The sequence below is a fragment of the Pecten maximus genome, chromosome 1 (assembly GCF_902652985.1).
Source record: "Pecten maximus chromosome 1, xPecMax1.1, whole genome shotgun sequence".
Classification (NCBI taxonomy): domain Eukaryota; kingdom Metazoa; phylum Mollusca; class Bivalvia; order Pectinida; family Pectinidae; genus Pecten; species Pecten maximus.
Genome location: NC_047015.1, coordinates 31749312 through 31765592, shown reverse-complemented (window position 1 = coordinate 31765592; position 16281 = coordinate 31749312). Strand labels below are relative to the sequence as shown.

Sequence of the window (16281 nt, the reverse complement as noted above, 5' to 3'; positions counted from 1 at the left end):
TTTTCTATTGGTAACAAATTTCAAATGTCAAAATCCAAGATGACCAACTGTCAGCCATTATGTTTTCCTAATCAGACTCAACATTGAATGGGCACAACTAGAGACCAATCAGAACCTAAATGTGAAGTTTAAGAAATATCCTTCCAGTATTTCTCATGAAACAATCGCTCACCTGGACAATTCAGTAATTATTGCAAAATAATCTAATTAAGTTGTACCAGGTATTTCAAATATTTTCCTACTTTTGAACTGCGTCTCCCAACAATGGTTCAAACTACAGGTGGACCAAATCCTGTTATTCTTGAAAAAGAAAAGGGGTTTTAATGCTTTTTTTGGCTTTATTTCACCTATTAGGCCCCTTTTGTCTCACCCCAAGAGGGCTTCATCCTCCATTTATACAGCATTAGATCTCATTTGGCCAAGTATGCTCCCAACCAAATTTCATCAAAAACCATTCAAGCATTTACCTCAATTTCCCCTATTGGGCCCCGTCTCTCCTGCCCCACCCTCCGTTTATACAGCATTTGATCTCCTTTGCCCAATAATGCTCCAGACCAAATTTCATCAAAATCCATTCAAATGTTCAGGACTAGTAGGGATTTAAAGGATTTTCCTCAATTTCCCCTATTGGGCCCCAACCCTCTGGCCCAAAGAGAGCCACACCCACCGTTTATACAAAGTTTGATCTCCTTTGCCAAGAATGCTCCAGACCAAATTTCATCAAAATCCATTCAAGCATTCAGGACGAGAAGCGATTTAAAGGATTTACCTCAATTTCCCCTACTGGGCCCCAATCCTCTGACCCCAAGGGAGCCACGCCCTCCATTTAAACGTTCGATCCCCATTGCCCAATAATGCTCCAGACCAATTTTCATCAAAATTCATTCAGGCGCTAAGGACTGTAATGTGTAAGAATTAATATCAAGTTTCATCAAAGTCATTCCATTCCCTTAATGATAATTCCATAAATACACTATATGTACTTCATGAACCTAGTCGAAGTTGACAAAACAAAAGGAATGCCTAATTTGACAATTAAGTTGCATGACAATGTGATTTTCCCTGGGTTTTCCGGTTTCCTCCCACACTAAGACCCTTGCTCGCTTCAATACAGTTTCTCAATTGTTATAAAATAAAGTTTACATTTTAGCAAATGGCTAAATTTATCCCCCCCCCCCCCCCAAAAAAAAAAACCAAACAAATTAACTCTATACTTCAGTAAAGTGATATGCAAGCATCCTGTTTAGTTTATATACATGTACATGTATATGTAAATTTTGATGCATGCCAAAACAATTTTGTTCCCACTTAAATGACATTTCTACCCACAAGATCACTATTCCTGGAAATTCTAGTTTCAATTTCTCAAAAAATTTTAATCATAAAATGTTGACAACCTAGCCACTGCCACAAATGTAACACCTAGTATTGCTTTCATTGTTCACAGACCAGACAAACATCTGCAGTGCTGGTCTAGTTACATACCCAGTATTATCACCTTGAGCTCAGTTTTTCAGAAAATTTTGATGATTTTTTTTTAAAAGTAATTGACTCATGTGGCTTTGAATGTATATTAATGCAGATAATTTATATTTAGAAGTTTTATAGCACTCTATACAAAGGTATGTATGAGCAAATATCTGGATCCTGTGTCTTCTGCATTTTGCAAAATTAGGGGATAAACTCGCTGCATTTTAATATTTGCCATGGTACAGTACCTGGTATATGAGATTATTATTAAAATTGGTATAGACGGAATAATCACAATGTATTGAAAACCTCATAACACATAGGGTTTCCACATCAGATGGTGGCTTAACAAGAGGCCTAATAGGCATGTATCGCTCCCTTCGTATTATTGTTTTTTTGATAGATTATCTTCATTATTAAACAAAATTGTTTGTGCTTTAACTTGACCCCACAAGACTTTGATTAAGTGTCAAAGGTATTTCCTTTTGCAAACTTGTCAGGTGTCATCCCAGGAACCTACTAGTCAAATATCTTGATTTTTTTTACATTTTAGTTAATCTGAAGATGTCTTAGGGTTTTAACAAATTTATTTCACAAACATTGACAGATGTCATTCAAGGGACCTATCAGAAGAAATATCTTGATGCTAGACCTTGTGGTTAATCAGGGGAAGTTGTTTGGAGAGTTTTGACAAATTTGATTCTTCTGATCATGAATATGGTTCAAATTCACATCTTTCCACATACTTTAAGAAGCAACATCCATTTAGGAAACTACCTGGAAACTTTATTGATTCTGATTGATTGGTCTTTTGGTAAATCAGAAATTGTGAGTGATTTGACAAAGGTTAAGGCAAATATATTTCTATAGCAAACTTTGGCAACTGTCATCAAGGATCCATCAATCTGACCCAGTGACATTGGATATAGGTCAGTCATTTCTATTCACAAACTTTCATCAAAGGAACTTAACTTACAGGCCAAATACAATGTGTATCTTGGTTCTAGGCCTGGAGATTATCAAAAGTTGTTTTAGTGTTTTGACATTGTGACTTTGAATACAGGTCAAGTGTAGTAATGTCAGAACATTGTTTTAAAGTTCAGCAGAAATCCTTTGACTTTTTGGTGTTTTACTATTTTTGTGAGTTTCATATTTCAGAGGGATTCCATACAGGTGTATATCATAAGTCTATGTGGCAACTCACACCCCAATGAACTGGTATAGGTGAACTGTTCCCTCAACTTATACACTACCTCCTCCTATAGACATCAGATCCAAGGTTCTTTGGCTCAATTGAAGCTTCGTAATCTCCTATAGCTTACATATAGAGACAGTGGTGAACAAACAGCATTAACTCTGTAATGAAAACAATGTGCTCACTGTACTATAAGTGACCTACAAACATGATAAAGGAAAATCCCCATCAGCTGCAACTAAAGTTAATTGACCTCTATTCCTGAACTTTGACAAAGTGAACTTGACTTTGTTCTGGCTTATGATAAAGATACAACTCAACTCCATACCAACATCAGACCACTTGACTGTTGATCACTATACAAATGCCATATAGCAATGTAACTTCACCAAATATCACTTTCAACTGTCTACATATGCCTGTAATCATACATTATTTTGTATATCTACCATATAAACAAATGAAAACACGGATAAATAAAACCACAAGAGCTGATAGTCAACTTCCTGCTCACCGATACTGAAAGAATGACAAGGGGCCAATGGGCCCAAATCGCTCACCAGCTATATCCAGTGATCCTTTTTATTCATAAACATGATTAAGAACAAGTGTATTGGAGACCAGATATAAGATCTCAGGGTATCACAGTTATTTGAAAAGGTGTCTTTGAATATTTTTTGCCAATTCAACTCTTTCAAATTCATATGTGCGTGTCATTCATTTGAACAAATATCGTAGCCCTTCACCCTAGCATGCTACAGACCCAACATAAAGTCCCTTAGCCAATTGGTTATTGAGAAGAAGTTGTTGAAAGATTTTAGCCTTTTTGATCCATGTGACCTTGAATGTAGGTCAAGGTCGTTCATTTGAACAAACTCAGTAGCCCTTCAACCCAGCATTCTACAGGCCCAATATTAACTCCCTGCACCTCATGGTTATTGGGAAGAAGTCATTTTAACATTTCAGCCTATTTGACCCCTGTGACCTTGAATGTAAATCGAGATCAATCATTTGGACAAACTTGGTAGCCCTTCACCCCAGCATGCTACATGCCTAATAGTAGGTCTCTTGGTTATTGAGAAGAAGTTGTTTAAATCAAAAAGTTGATGCCGGACAGATGGCCGGAAAACGGATGCCGTGCCACAGCATAAGCTCACTTGCCCTTCGGGCAGGTGAACTAACAAACAGGTGAAGGCTGTTCTGTGGGGAAGAAAAATGCACACCTGTCGAATGCTATACATAAATATTGTTATGCTATCTTGCATTGCAATAAGATTTGGAAGATGGCATACTCCTAAAACTTCAATAAACGACAATGTCAATGTTTCATTTTCTTGGCATGTTTTAACGATCCTCTCGCACTACAAACTCAATGTTAATTTTCTTTCTTTTTTTCTTTTTTACAGTTTGAGGAACACAAGCTATCAGGAGTTAGTCTTCAAGTTTTAAAGAAAAAGAGGCTGATAATGTAGATCTCCAGACAAAAAACTAATATCGAAAAACACTGAAAAACATTAGAGAAAACATGCAAAAAATGTTGAATCACAAGAGGCTCATGGGCCTTAACGGTTACCTGAGTTTTGAAGTATTTAAGTTAATTTAATTGACCCTTTTTGACCCTGCCCATCAGCCCAGGGGGTCAGTTAGGACCAACATGTGCATACCATCGAGCTGTCATCCCATGCTGATAATGTTAACAAAGTTAGAATGATTTCCAATACATATCCAACAAATAATAGTCCAAAATGTGATTTCCCTATATAAACTATGGTCAAGTTTACCCAATCCCAAGGGGCAAACATGAGACCCCAGGGTCATGAAATTCACAATTTCGGTAAAGCACCATCAGACCCTTCCATCTATGAAGAGTGCTTGATTCCACTATATCTGAGAGTAGAGAAGATTTTTGAAATTTCAGTCAATTTGATCCTTTTTAGCCCCGCCATCAGCCACTAGGGGTCAGTCAGGGCCAACATGTGCATACCATCAAACTGTCATCTCATGCTTATAATGTTAACCAAGTTCAAATGAATTCCGATAGAAATCCAACAAATCATAGTCAAAATTGTGATTTCTCTATATAAACTATAGTAAAGTTTACCCCATCCCCAGGGGCAAACGTGCAACCCCAGGGTCATGAAATTCACAATTTTGGTAAAGCACCGTAAGACCTTTCCATCTATGAAGAGTGCTTGATTCCACTATATCTGAGAGTAGAGAAGAAGATTTTTGAAATTTCAGTCAATTTGATCCTTTTTAGCCCCTAGGGGTCAGTCAGGGCCAATATGTGCATACCATCAAACTGTCATCTCATCACAATTTTGGTAAAGCACCTAAAGACCTTTCCATCTATGAAGAGTGTTTATTTTCAACATATCTGAGAGTAGAGAAGAAGATTTTTGAAGTTTTAGTCAATTTGACCCTTTTTGGCCTAGCCCCTCTGGCCCCTTGGGGTTGGAACCATAAAATTCACAATCTTGGTTTACCTTTAGCCATAGAAGCTTCCTGCCAAATTTCATTGAATTTGGTTCAGCGAATTTGAGGAGTCGAAAACGTAAATTGTTTACGGCCAGACGCAGGACGGACAAAAGGGGATTAGAATAAGTCACTTGAGCAAAGCTCAGGTGACCTAAAAATGCTGTTCAAGGAAATACAACTATATATCATAATACTAAAGCCTTACAGGTCTCAAAGAAATCAATTAAATGTAGATCTCCAGACAAAAAATGAAAGGGCAATCACTTTTGCAAAAATAGCCGAGTCAAAACTTCCTTCAGGGAAATGCAACTGAATATCCTGATTATAATACATACAAAGTTCAAAGGTGGATTGACGAAGCCACACGACTCCTCTTTAATCTTTTTCTTTTTCGCTTACATGAGCAGAATCCAAACCTGTATTGGTAGAAATATTGGTCGAGCAAATACCTCAACAGAGATCTGAATCCAAACTAACCCATCAACAAAAACTCTGATGGAAGATTCCTCATGATAAAAACCTAGGAATAGACGAAGTCATGTAGGCAGTAAACAATTAATCAAGTAGCTAAAGATACCTGAATGATACAGCACAGCAACAATATTGTATAGGACTTCATGTGTAAACAAGGCCCCAAACTGTTCATAAATGCAAAAGTATGATACATGGTTTTTTACCTACCAAATGAAGATGAATGAAGTCCAGCAGTTTTTTTTACGAACAGTAGAAGTAGCCCAATATGTCACAACACCCAGCTTCTCAATCATTGTTTCTACTAACAAGAATTCCATGAAAATGGATGTCACTGGCCCCAGCTTAGGTACCAAGGGAATGATGGACAACTACTGCAATTTTGCCATGATACATCAAATTTGACAAACATGAAACTCAAGTTTGGATATAAAATGCATTGAAAGAATGCCATTGTAAGTCAATAATTCCTTTCAATCATAGCTGGTATTCATCAGTCAATCTGACAGCAGCACCTATAGCCTACATCAGTTATCCACTCGAGAAATTATAACAGGAAGGTTTCTTGAAATTCTACAAACTCCCTCAGAATGATTTCACTCAGAATCCAGTCAGTCAATCAGACAACATTACAGCTTCAATTAGACTGCACAAGTTGAACTGAGCAGCAAAATTAAGCAAAGGACTTCAATTTTGGATCCAACTCTAGATCAAATTTGAGTGTGGAACAGACGATTATAGAAGTATTTGTAAGTGGTTTCATGGAAATAAAAATCCTAAGCTATTGCTTAGTACTATTTTTGTGTTAAAAATCTACCGTTATATTAAAGTATAGAAATAGGTAGGTTATTAATCTGAAATATAAATAAAGCACAAACTGACACATCCTTGATTTCAACAAAACATTTATTGCAATGTTAATCGAACAAGGCACAAATCATCATAACATATATGACTGTACATTAGTTCAGCCAGTATACCATCAAGTGAACATTTGATGAAATTGAGGGGAAGTTTTATCTAGTTGGTCCTTTTATTTTCAAATTGTTTGAAGCCATACATTATTTGGTCCAAATAAAATGGCATTTCTAAAGTCCCACGCCAGTAATTGAATGTTATGGAATCCTTTGTCCCATACATATCAACTGCAGAATGCTTTGGGAAATAAGAAATGCACAATTTAACTGGACACAAAGTGTTTTATCAAGTCTCCTTACCAACCTGTTAATGTACACTTACCGTCATGGTACCAATCCTCTAGTGAAATTACACATAGTACCTTGGACAACAGGTGAAATTACCTCAGACCTCTCATGAGATGTGCATTAATATATGATACCACTCTGTATGAAATACCATATTAGCTAGATGAATTTTTGTCGAAGCTGTACAATGACTTAAGTTCAATAAAATCTCAATTATTACCAGTACAGTGTAAACTTTTAAAATCAATACATGTACATCAATTAATGCTATTTTGTCTTTTTACAGCGGTGTTTCAGACAAATGTCAATGATTTTACAGGATGAAATATGTCTTTAGGTACAGTCTACTAGATGTGCTTGATTTTGTCTCCATCTCCTTTATTTCCATTAGGTTTTATACATTATGGAAGTTAAGGTTAGGTACACTCTACTAGATGTGCTTGATTTTGTCTCCATCTTCTTTATTTCCATTAGGTTTTATACATTATGGTAGTTAAGGTTAGGTACAGACTACTAGATGTGCTTGATTTTGTCTCCATCTTCTTTATTTCCATTAGGTTTTATACATTATGGTAGTTAAGGTTAGGTACAGTCTACTAGATGTGTTTGATTTTGTCTCCATCTTCTTTATTTCCATTAGGTTTTATACATTATGGTAGTTAAGGTTAGGTACAGACTACTAGATGTGTTTGATTTTGTCTCCATCTTCTTTATTTCCATTAGGTTTTATACATTATGGTAGTTAAGGTTAGGTACAGACTACTAGATGTGCTTGATTTTGTCTCCATCTCCTTTATTTCCATTAGGTTTTATACATTATGGTAGTTAAGGTTAGGTAGTCTACTAGATGTGCTTGATTTTGTCTCCATCTTCTTTATTTCCATTAGGTTTTATACATTATGGTAGTTATAGTTCATCCAACAACAATATCAGTGGGATGCAAAACACAAGATTAGAGCTTAGTTTTAGATCCATACTAGATATTTAAAGGAGAGTATATTCAAGGGAGATAACTTCTTACTGCAAAACCTCGTATTGCTATCTTATTTATCACAGAACATGTATGTATTCATGTATTCAATATATTTAAATGAAGTCTTTACCCCAACTACCCTCAGATAATTTTGACAACACAGTCACAATTGAGTGTCTGGTACTCAAGTTTGCAAACATTTGTTACATGATAACATAATCACACAAGATATATGAACTTCAATATTTTAGTATGATTTCGCCTACAATAGTTTTTGGTTTGGTCAAATTACCCATGTTATTGGATTTTTTTTATTTAAACCAAGCATTGTGTGGTCATTTTACAGATTTGCCAACATCATCACCAAAATGTCAACTGCACAATTATTTGCATGTGAAAATTATTAATGAATTAAAAGATTAGTTTGTGTAGACTGTACTTAACAAAATGCATTGACATTTTTTGGTGTATTTCTTTTTTGTGATAATTTGGACATAGTCTCTCGTGTCTATATACCCTGTAACACCTGCAAGTCATCAATAAATATTAATATACCTTCCATTACTTTCGTGACTTTCAGCATTGGTGTTAAGTCACATCCGAGTAGAATCACCAAAACACAAATTTTGTTAAACATTGTTATTATACACATACATTTCTATACCATAATGACATATAATGACTTTTTCATTTTACTGATGGTGTTGCAGGTAATGTTTTCATGCCTAGATATAACATGTTCAAATCAAAACAAGACACTTTCAGGTCCTGATGATAGAAGTCTGAATTCAACAGTTCCAAAAGTTACATTTTATATTTATCTATTAACTGTTAGAACAAATTCATGTACATCTATACATAGTATTTATATATATTGCATCATATGTAAAAAAAATCTAACATACAAAATGTTTAAAAAAATAAATAACAAAATATAAATATTTGGCACATATCACTAAAACAACGATCATGAATTATTACAATATCAAAATGTGAAGTCAACAAATCATTAATATTAACAACCTTCATAAATCTACTACAAAAATATGTCAAATTTATCTCTTTGAACAGTATATGTCAATGATTCATTATCAAGAATATGAGTATATATCATATATCCTTTGACCATTCACATTAATATTTATTCTGATATAATATGTAGTTCTTAATTCAGTTACACTATAAATAGTATATTTAGTTTGGGTTTTAATGTCCTAACTTCAGCCAGAGTTATAAGAAGCATACAATATATACATGTATATATACTTTAATGCAGAACTTCCCTTATAAATTCATCAGACTTTTTACAATAATGAAAATGTTGAAGTTGACAGCAATCCCGACATCATTTTCACATTTTAAATGACACTAGCACAGAACATTTTGATACTAATTTGAGATATTAAAAACTGAATACATATTTTGTATCAAATTTTGTAAAAATAGGCCTCAGGTTAACACAGCAACAATGGTTTGTGCTGTTATATAGCTATTTGCAATAATAGATATAACTTAAATAACTGACTTGCATTCTGACTTTAGTTAAAAACTTTTAAGCAGAGTACAGATATTTCCTAGCAAAATTGTTCAGAAAACAATAATTACATCATCCATCTCATTTTATGTTATAATAGATTTTCTCATTATATAAAAAGTTTCAAAAGTTTCAAAATGACAATTTATCATAAGATATTTTCCCTACCAATTCATTTACGATATGGTTTACACGTACTGTGAACATTTAAAACTGTATTATTCTTTGTAAACGATTACAATTATTTTAACCAAAAGGTGAAATTGATTATATCTAGCTACATTGTATATCATGCATTGCAATCCAGGAATATAATCATCAAAGTAATAAATTCATCCATCTCACAACATTTTATCAAGTATAAGCAATTCAAAGCAATTCTCACTTCGACGTCTATCACAAAGCAGGTTTTGTAATTATCAACAGTGATCACATCACATTTTCTTATATCAAACAAAGCCAACAATCATATATACATTGTGTCCATCAATTCCTGTTCCCATGGCACGAGAAGCACGTATTTCGCGCACATCTTCTTCGCGGACACGCACGATACGCGGTTTTTAACAGAAAGTCTTTTAAAACTTCTTCAGTAAATGCTTTTTCAAATTCTTCTTTTGACAGGATTCTGCTCACAAATTAAATCTTCATTTCGGCTCCCGCTGATGACATATTAGGGTAATATTGATTTTTTTTCCAGTAATTAAACAAAACAAATATTAAACAAATCATGTCAAACAAGACAAAAATACACCATCAAAAGCAACACAATATCAAGATCTTACGCCAACACCACCAGTATTCAACAATACCCAAAATATTTACTGACTTTAAAAAATTGCACAAGATTCACATGAATCACAACTGAATTCTCCTTGAAAAAAACATTTAGGAGAAATTGCAATAAAACCAAAAGCTCACCTCAGTTACAATGTGAAAATTCAAACAATCATATCACAGATATTAAGTTCATGTATACAATCAATGAACTACAAATGTAATCAAATGTATGGCTTCAACAGATAAGGACCTCTCAGATGGACACTGTTAATGGTGAATAAAATGCATATTACTTCAAGATTGATAATGTGATATTTTTATTTCACAGCAAGTGAACATATAATGACATGCCCCATGATGGGGAGTAGATAGGGCAGGGAAACATGTTGATAACATAACCATCAATTTTTAGGTTTATAAACAATTTCATACTATACCAAACACAATATCATTGAACGTACTGATCTCGGTTCATCCTTGGGGTACGCATTTCTGAAACAGCAAAAAAGGGATAGAGAGGTAAGAGAAAATTCAATATGGAATATATGTGATATATGTAAACATGTGATTGAACTGTTTTTCATAAAAAATAGATAAACCAAACAAAAAGTAATATCTTAAGATTTTGTTTAATTACAATATTTCTTTTGCAGTATTTTTAGCAATATCAAACAACTTGGTTCAGTAGTGATGATCTGGAACTTACAATGTCTTTGGCCCACTGGGCTTAACAGCGTTGGCTAGAGGCATTCTGGCTACAATCACTGAAGTATTCTTGGGAATCATCTCTTCTGTCTGCTGGTATTCTGTCAAAATAAGGCTCACAAAATTTATGTTATGTTTAGGATCAAATGAAAACTAATTTAGATCCACTTAAGTCTTTAAAATTAATAATTCTGTAAATATGAAGGAGCTTATTTATTTTCAAAATTCAAGGTGAACTTTTTAACACAAAATATCAAATACATTATTCTAGCTGTATTATTTTTGAATTTCACTTGTCCTAGGTAAATAGAGCTAAAGCATTCACTTGCTCAAATGCCTTTATTGAGGGAGTAATCTGTTGCCGATATTGTACGGAAACATGAAAAAATTACATTTTTTCGTTAATCAAGGGGCCATAACTTGGCCAAATTACATCTGCAAAAAAGTGGTGATCGAAGTTGACCAAGCCATTTTAGGCATTTAATGTTTCAAGAAAATCTGATGATATTTGTTGACGTTACTTCACGGAAACTTCAAGAAATTACATTTTTCTTCAATTAATGGACCGTAACTCGACCAAATTATGCCTTGAAAAGTAGCGATCACACTTGGTCGAGCCATTTAGGCATTTAATGCTGTTACGAAGTTTCAAGAAAATCTGATAGTATTTGTTCCTGTTGCACAGAAATGAAGTGTGATAGATGGACAGACAGACAAATGAACCCAAATCTATATCCCCAGTTTCAGTGAAAGTGGATACATATTTTTGGGAAGTGAATGCCTTAGATTGCCACCAGAAACCGACTTTTCCCACATTGAAAATTTGATTACAAGCACAAAGATTTTTCCAACAACTGTTTATTTTAATATACAACCATACTAGTCATTCTGGTAAATTCCTATACACAAAGAATTCATGAAATTGAACATGAAAATCATATTAGATAGCAATATCTTACTTGCCCCAGGCAAGTGTACAAACAGTTTTTTTCACTTGTCCCTTCTCAAAATTTGGTTGGCCAGGATGTCTGGCAAGGGGATTTTTACATCCGTCAGATTTATATACATGACTTTAACAGCTGTTTAATCTTATGAAAGAAATTTAATAATATTTGAAAGAAATCTAATAACTGATTGAAGTGTTCTGAATTAGGGAAAAAATAAAAATCCTGTAAAGGTTGGAACATATTCCTTTATTCATTCAAAACGGAAAGTTATCAAAAAAACATGGTCATATTCTTGTTTAAATTCTAACAAAATCAAATAATGGAAATCCAAACCTTTCTTGGTAATAGCATTGACAATAAGAAGATCCACATCTGTGTCCTTAAGTTTTTTCCTCTGCATGATGGCCTTCTTCAGGTCCCCAAGGGAAATGTGGAGTCCATCGAAGGTTACAGAATCATAGTCAAGACTATTCTTGAACTTGAAGTGTATACACGCCATGGTTCCTGGGAGGTTACTTTGTTATCCAAAACCAATGGAATGTCTTCAGCTTCAAGTCTTTATATCAGACCCAATGTAGCTGGATAACAATCACTGTACCCATCTGAAATGATCAATTTGTCTTAGTAAGAACCTGTAGACAGATGAATGATTATAGTGTGAACTGGGGAAACAAAGGTCAAAAGGTTCCCTACATTTTCACTATAATTTCAGAAACAATACTTTGAATCTAATCAACAGGCAAGTTTTATCTGCATGAACAGGAATAGACTTATCAGTTGCAAAATCCTGCTGAAGCAAAGCAAGGTTTGCAACCAACGATATGACAGTCATTGTTGGAATTTTCTACACGTTAACGTCTGGAATTCACCTTATTACCGTAAATATTCGCATATAGTGCCCACTTTTTTTTCGTTTCCCTCGACAGACAGATTATGATTTATTACTTATCAGGGCTTGAAAAGAAATCGTTTCCCTCGACAGTCAGATTATGATTTATTACTTATCAGGGCTTGAAATCAACTTAACCGCCTTGACAGATTATGATTTATTACTTATCAGGGGTTGTAACTTCTCCAATAATATTAGAGGTTTACACGACATAATGTTTTGACAGGCTGTCATGTAACCTCTAATCACCATCGCACGTAGAACCCGTTGCTGTGACACCTCTAATTAAAATTACTAAAAAGTTATGATAACTCACATTTTATACAATGTGACTTACATAATTCTATTAAGCTATGATAAATAAACACTGTGAAAATATTGTGTACATATCTATATCCAAAATCAGCGATTATTAGCCTCTCTTGTCGTTTAAGCGTAGGTCCCATTTGTATATACCGCCATACTTGTTTTGCCTGTGACCTCTCGGGGTTATTTCTGGTTTATCCAAATTTGGAGTTAAAGTAGACGAAACAAACAAAACGCTGTGAAAATATTGCGTTTCGCTATCCGTTTTATTTGAATTCCGTATTTTATAATAACTGGAACAGCAAAGTTGTTTTAGTGACCCAATATTTGAACACAGTAGGTTGCAAGTGAATTATTGTGGATATAATTATATTTAAGAGGTTTCCATCAACAGTTTGTGCATTAATGGATTGATACTTCATCAACAAGTAATTAAGCGTACACATATCTGTTAACATGAATTATCGTTTTAGATGGTTTATGACCCCTTTTTTTGTCGCGCCCCAGAATCAGGGCGCTGGCAGCTACAAGAATCAAAGTACTGGAAGTACTGTAAACGAACATTATTGTTAAATGCAAAATCAGTAATCTTCTTAGTTTTAAGTTGATAAATTTACTGATATCGGTTTAGGAATTAATTGCAAATAATTTGAAATGTTTGCAGCTGTTCTGATTTGATTGTACACATGCATGTTTCTGTAAGGTCCTAATTGAAATTGGAAGTTTGTTGATCTATCTTGGATCTATGAAAATAAAATATGTCTTCTTCTTTCGGGAAGGCATCATCAGTTATAATACAGCCAGGACTCTGTGACCTTATTGATGCCAACTTCTAATATGCACTAAATTTAGGCTAGTTCCATCGTTAGTTTGGCATACATAGTTGTATTTTAACTAAATATGATGAAACACACATAAAGAATTACTGAAAACCAAAACCAGAGCTGCTAATCAAGGCCCGAATTAGGAATGTATCCTATTGAAACTGTACTCAAGCATTTATGGTACTTCAAAACAAACAAGAGGCCCATGGGCCTTAACGGTCATCTGACAAACACTTACACTTACAGCAGGGACACACACCCCAATCCAGCATTATTACCATAAATTATTTATCGCAGCCAGTTATGTTTTAGATCAAATTTGGTTTTTATCCATTTAGCTTGTCCAGGAAGAGCAGCATCATAAAGCAAAATTTTAGCCAAGTTCCCATTTTTGGGGCATGCCCCTCTGTCCCAATGGGTCAGACAAGACTCATTTATATCAATTAGGATTGCCTTTCCCCAATGATGTTTCATACTAAATATGGTTGTAATCAATTAAGGCATTAAGGAGGAATTGCATTTTTAAGAAATGTTTAACCTAAGCACTCCTTTTGCCCCATCTTTTTTTCCCCAGGGGTCAAACCTGTCTCATTAAAAAATATGATTGCCGTCACCTAATATGTTTCACATCAAATTTGGTTGTAATGCACCAAAAGGTTAGGGAGGATTAGGATTTAACAGCAAATATTCACCAAAGTTCCCATTTTGGGGTCCTGGCCCTCAGGCCCCAGGGGTCACACCTGTCTCGTTTATATAAAATATGACCACCCTTCCCAAAGGATGTTTCACACCATATTTCGTATTAATCCACCCAAGAGTTAGAGAGAAGTAGATTTATAGCAAAAATTCACCAAAGTTCCCCTTTTGGGGCCCCGCCCCTCTGGCCCTAGGGGTCAAACCAGCCTCATTTATATAAAATATGATTGTCCTCCTCCAATGATGTTTCACACCAAATTTGGTAATAATTCACTATGGGTGTTAGGAGGAATAGGATTTTATAGCAAAATTTCATCAAAGTTCCCCTTTTGGGGCCCCGCCCCTCTGGCCCCAGGGGCCACACCAGCCTCATTTATATAAAATATGACCACCCTCCACCAATGATGTTTCACACAATATCTGGTTGAAATCCACCAAAGGGTTAAGGACGAGTAGGATTTTATAGCAAAATTTCATCAAAGTTCCCCTTTTGGGGCCCCGCCCCTCTGGCCCCAGGGGCCACACCAGCCTCATTTATATAAAATATGACCACCCTCCACCAATGATGTTTCACACAATATCTGGTTGAAATCCACCAAAGGGTTAAGGACGAGTAGGATTTTATAGCAAAATTTCATCAAAGTTCCCTTTTTTGGGCCCGTCACTCTGGCCCCAGGGCTCACACCAGCCTCATTTATATAAAATATGACCACCCTCCCCCAATGATGTTTCACAACATATCTGGTTGAAATCTACTAAAGGGTTAAGGAGGAGTAGGATTTTATAGCAAAATTTCATCAAAGTTCCACTTTTGGGGCCCCGCCCCTCAGGCCCCAGGGGTCACACCAACTTCATTTATATAAAATATGACCGCCCTCCCCAAATGATGTTTCACAACATATCTGGTTGAAATCCACTAAAGGGTTAAGGAGGAGTAGGATTTTATAGCAAAATTTCATCAAAGTTCCCCTTTTGGGGCCCCGCCCCTCAGACCCTAGTGGTCACACCAGCCTCATTTATATAAAATATGACTGCCCTCCCCAAATGATGTTTCACAACATATCTGGTTGAAATCCACTAAAGGGTTAAGGAGGAGTAGGATTTTATAGCAAAATTTCATCAAAGTTCCCCTTTTGGGGCCCCGCCCCTCAGACCCTAGTGGTCACACCAGCCTCATTTATATAAAATATGACTGCCCTCCCCAAATGATGTTTCACAACATATCTGGTTGAAATCCACTAAAGGGTTAAGGAGGAGTAGGATTTTATAGCAAAATTTCATCAAAGTTCCCCTTTTGGGGCCCCGCCCCTCAGGCCCCAGGGGTCACACCAACTTCATTTATATAAAATATAACCGCCCTCCCCCAATGATGTTTCACACCAAATTTAGTTGTAATCCACCCAAGGGTAAAGGAGGAGTAGGATTTTATAGCAATATTCACCTAAGTTCCCTTTTTGGGGCCCCGCCCTTCTGGCCCCAGGGGTCAGACCAGCCTCATTTATATAAAATATGATTGCCCTCCCCCAATGATGCTTCAAACCAAATTTGGAAGTAATCCACCCAAGGGTTAAGGAGGAGTAGCGTTTTGAAAGAAAAAGTTTACGGACGGCGCACGGCGCACGACGCACGGCGGACGACGACGGACGAAGCACGATGACTATAGGTCATCCTGACCCTTTGGGTCAGATGACCTAAAAAGCCTGACTCCTTTTGTTCAGGAATCATTTGATGTTAATAAATCTGTATATGAGAAGATAAACTTCTGTTATAATTACAGTATTGTAAACAATGTGATTAAGAATAACAAC

At 35.5% G+C, this 16281-nt stretch overlaps 1 protein-coding gene across 2 annotated transcripts in view; it reads right to left on the bottom strand.

Annotated features, from left to right (window-relative positions):
- LOC117330471 (E3 ubiquitin-protein ligase RBBP6-like) overlaps positions 1-16281 on the bottom strand; it is a 42981-nt gene that overhangs the window by 19340 nt on the left and 7360 nt on the right. For both annotated transcript variants that reach the window (XM_033888768.1, XM_033888776.1), the window contains exons 2-4: positions 12092-12360; positions 10813-10912; positions 10568-10598 (exon numbers count right to left, since the gene is read on the bottom strand). In XM_033888768.1, coding sequence (XP_033744659.1) covers positions 10568-10598; positions 10813-10912; positions 12092-12257 — 297 coding nt within the window. In that variant the 5' untranslated portion in view covers positions 12258-12360. The remainder of the gene's footprint in view (positions 1-10567; positions 10599-10812; positions 10913-12091; positions 12361-16281) is intronic.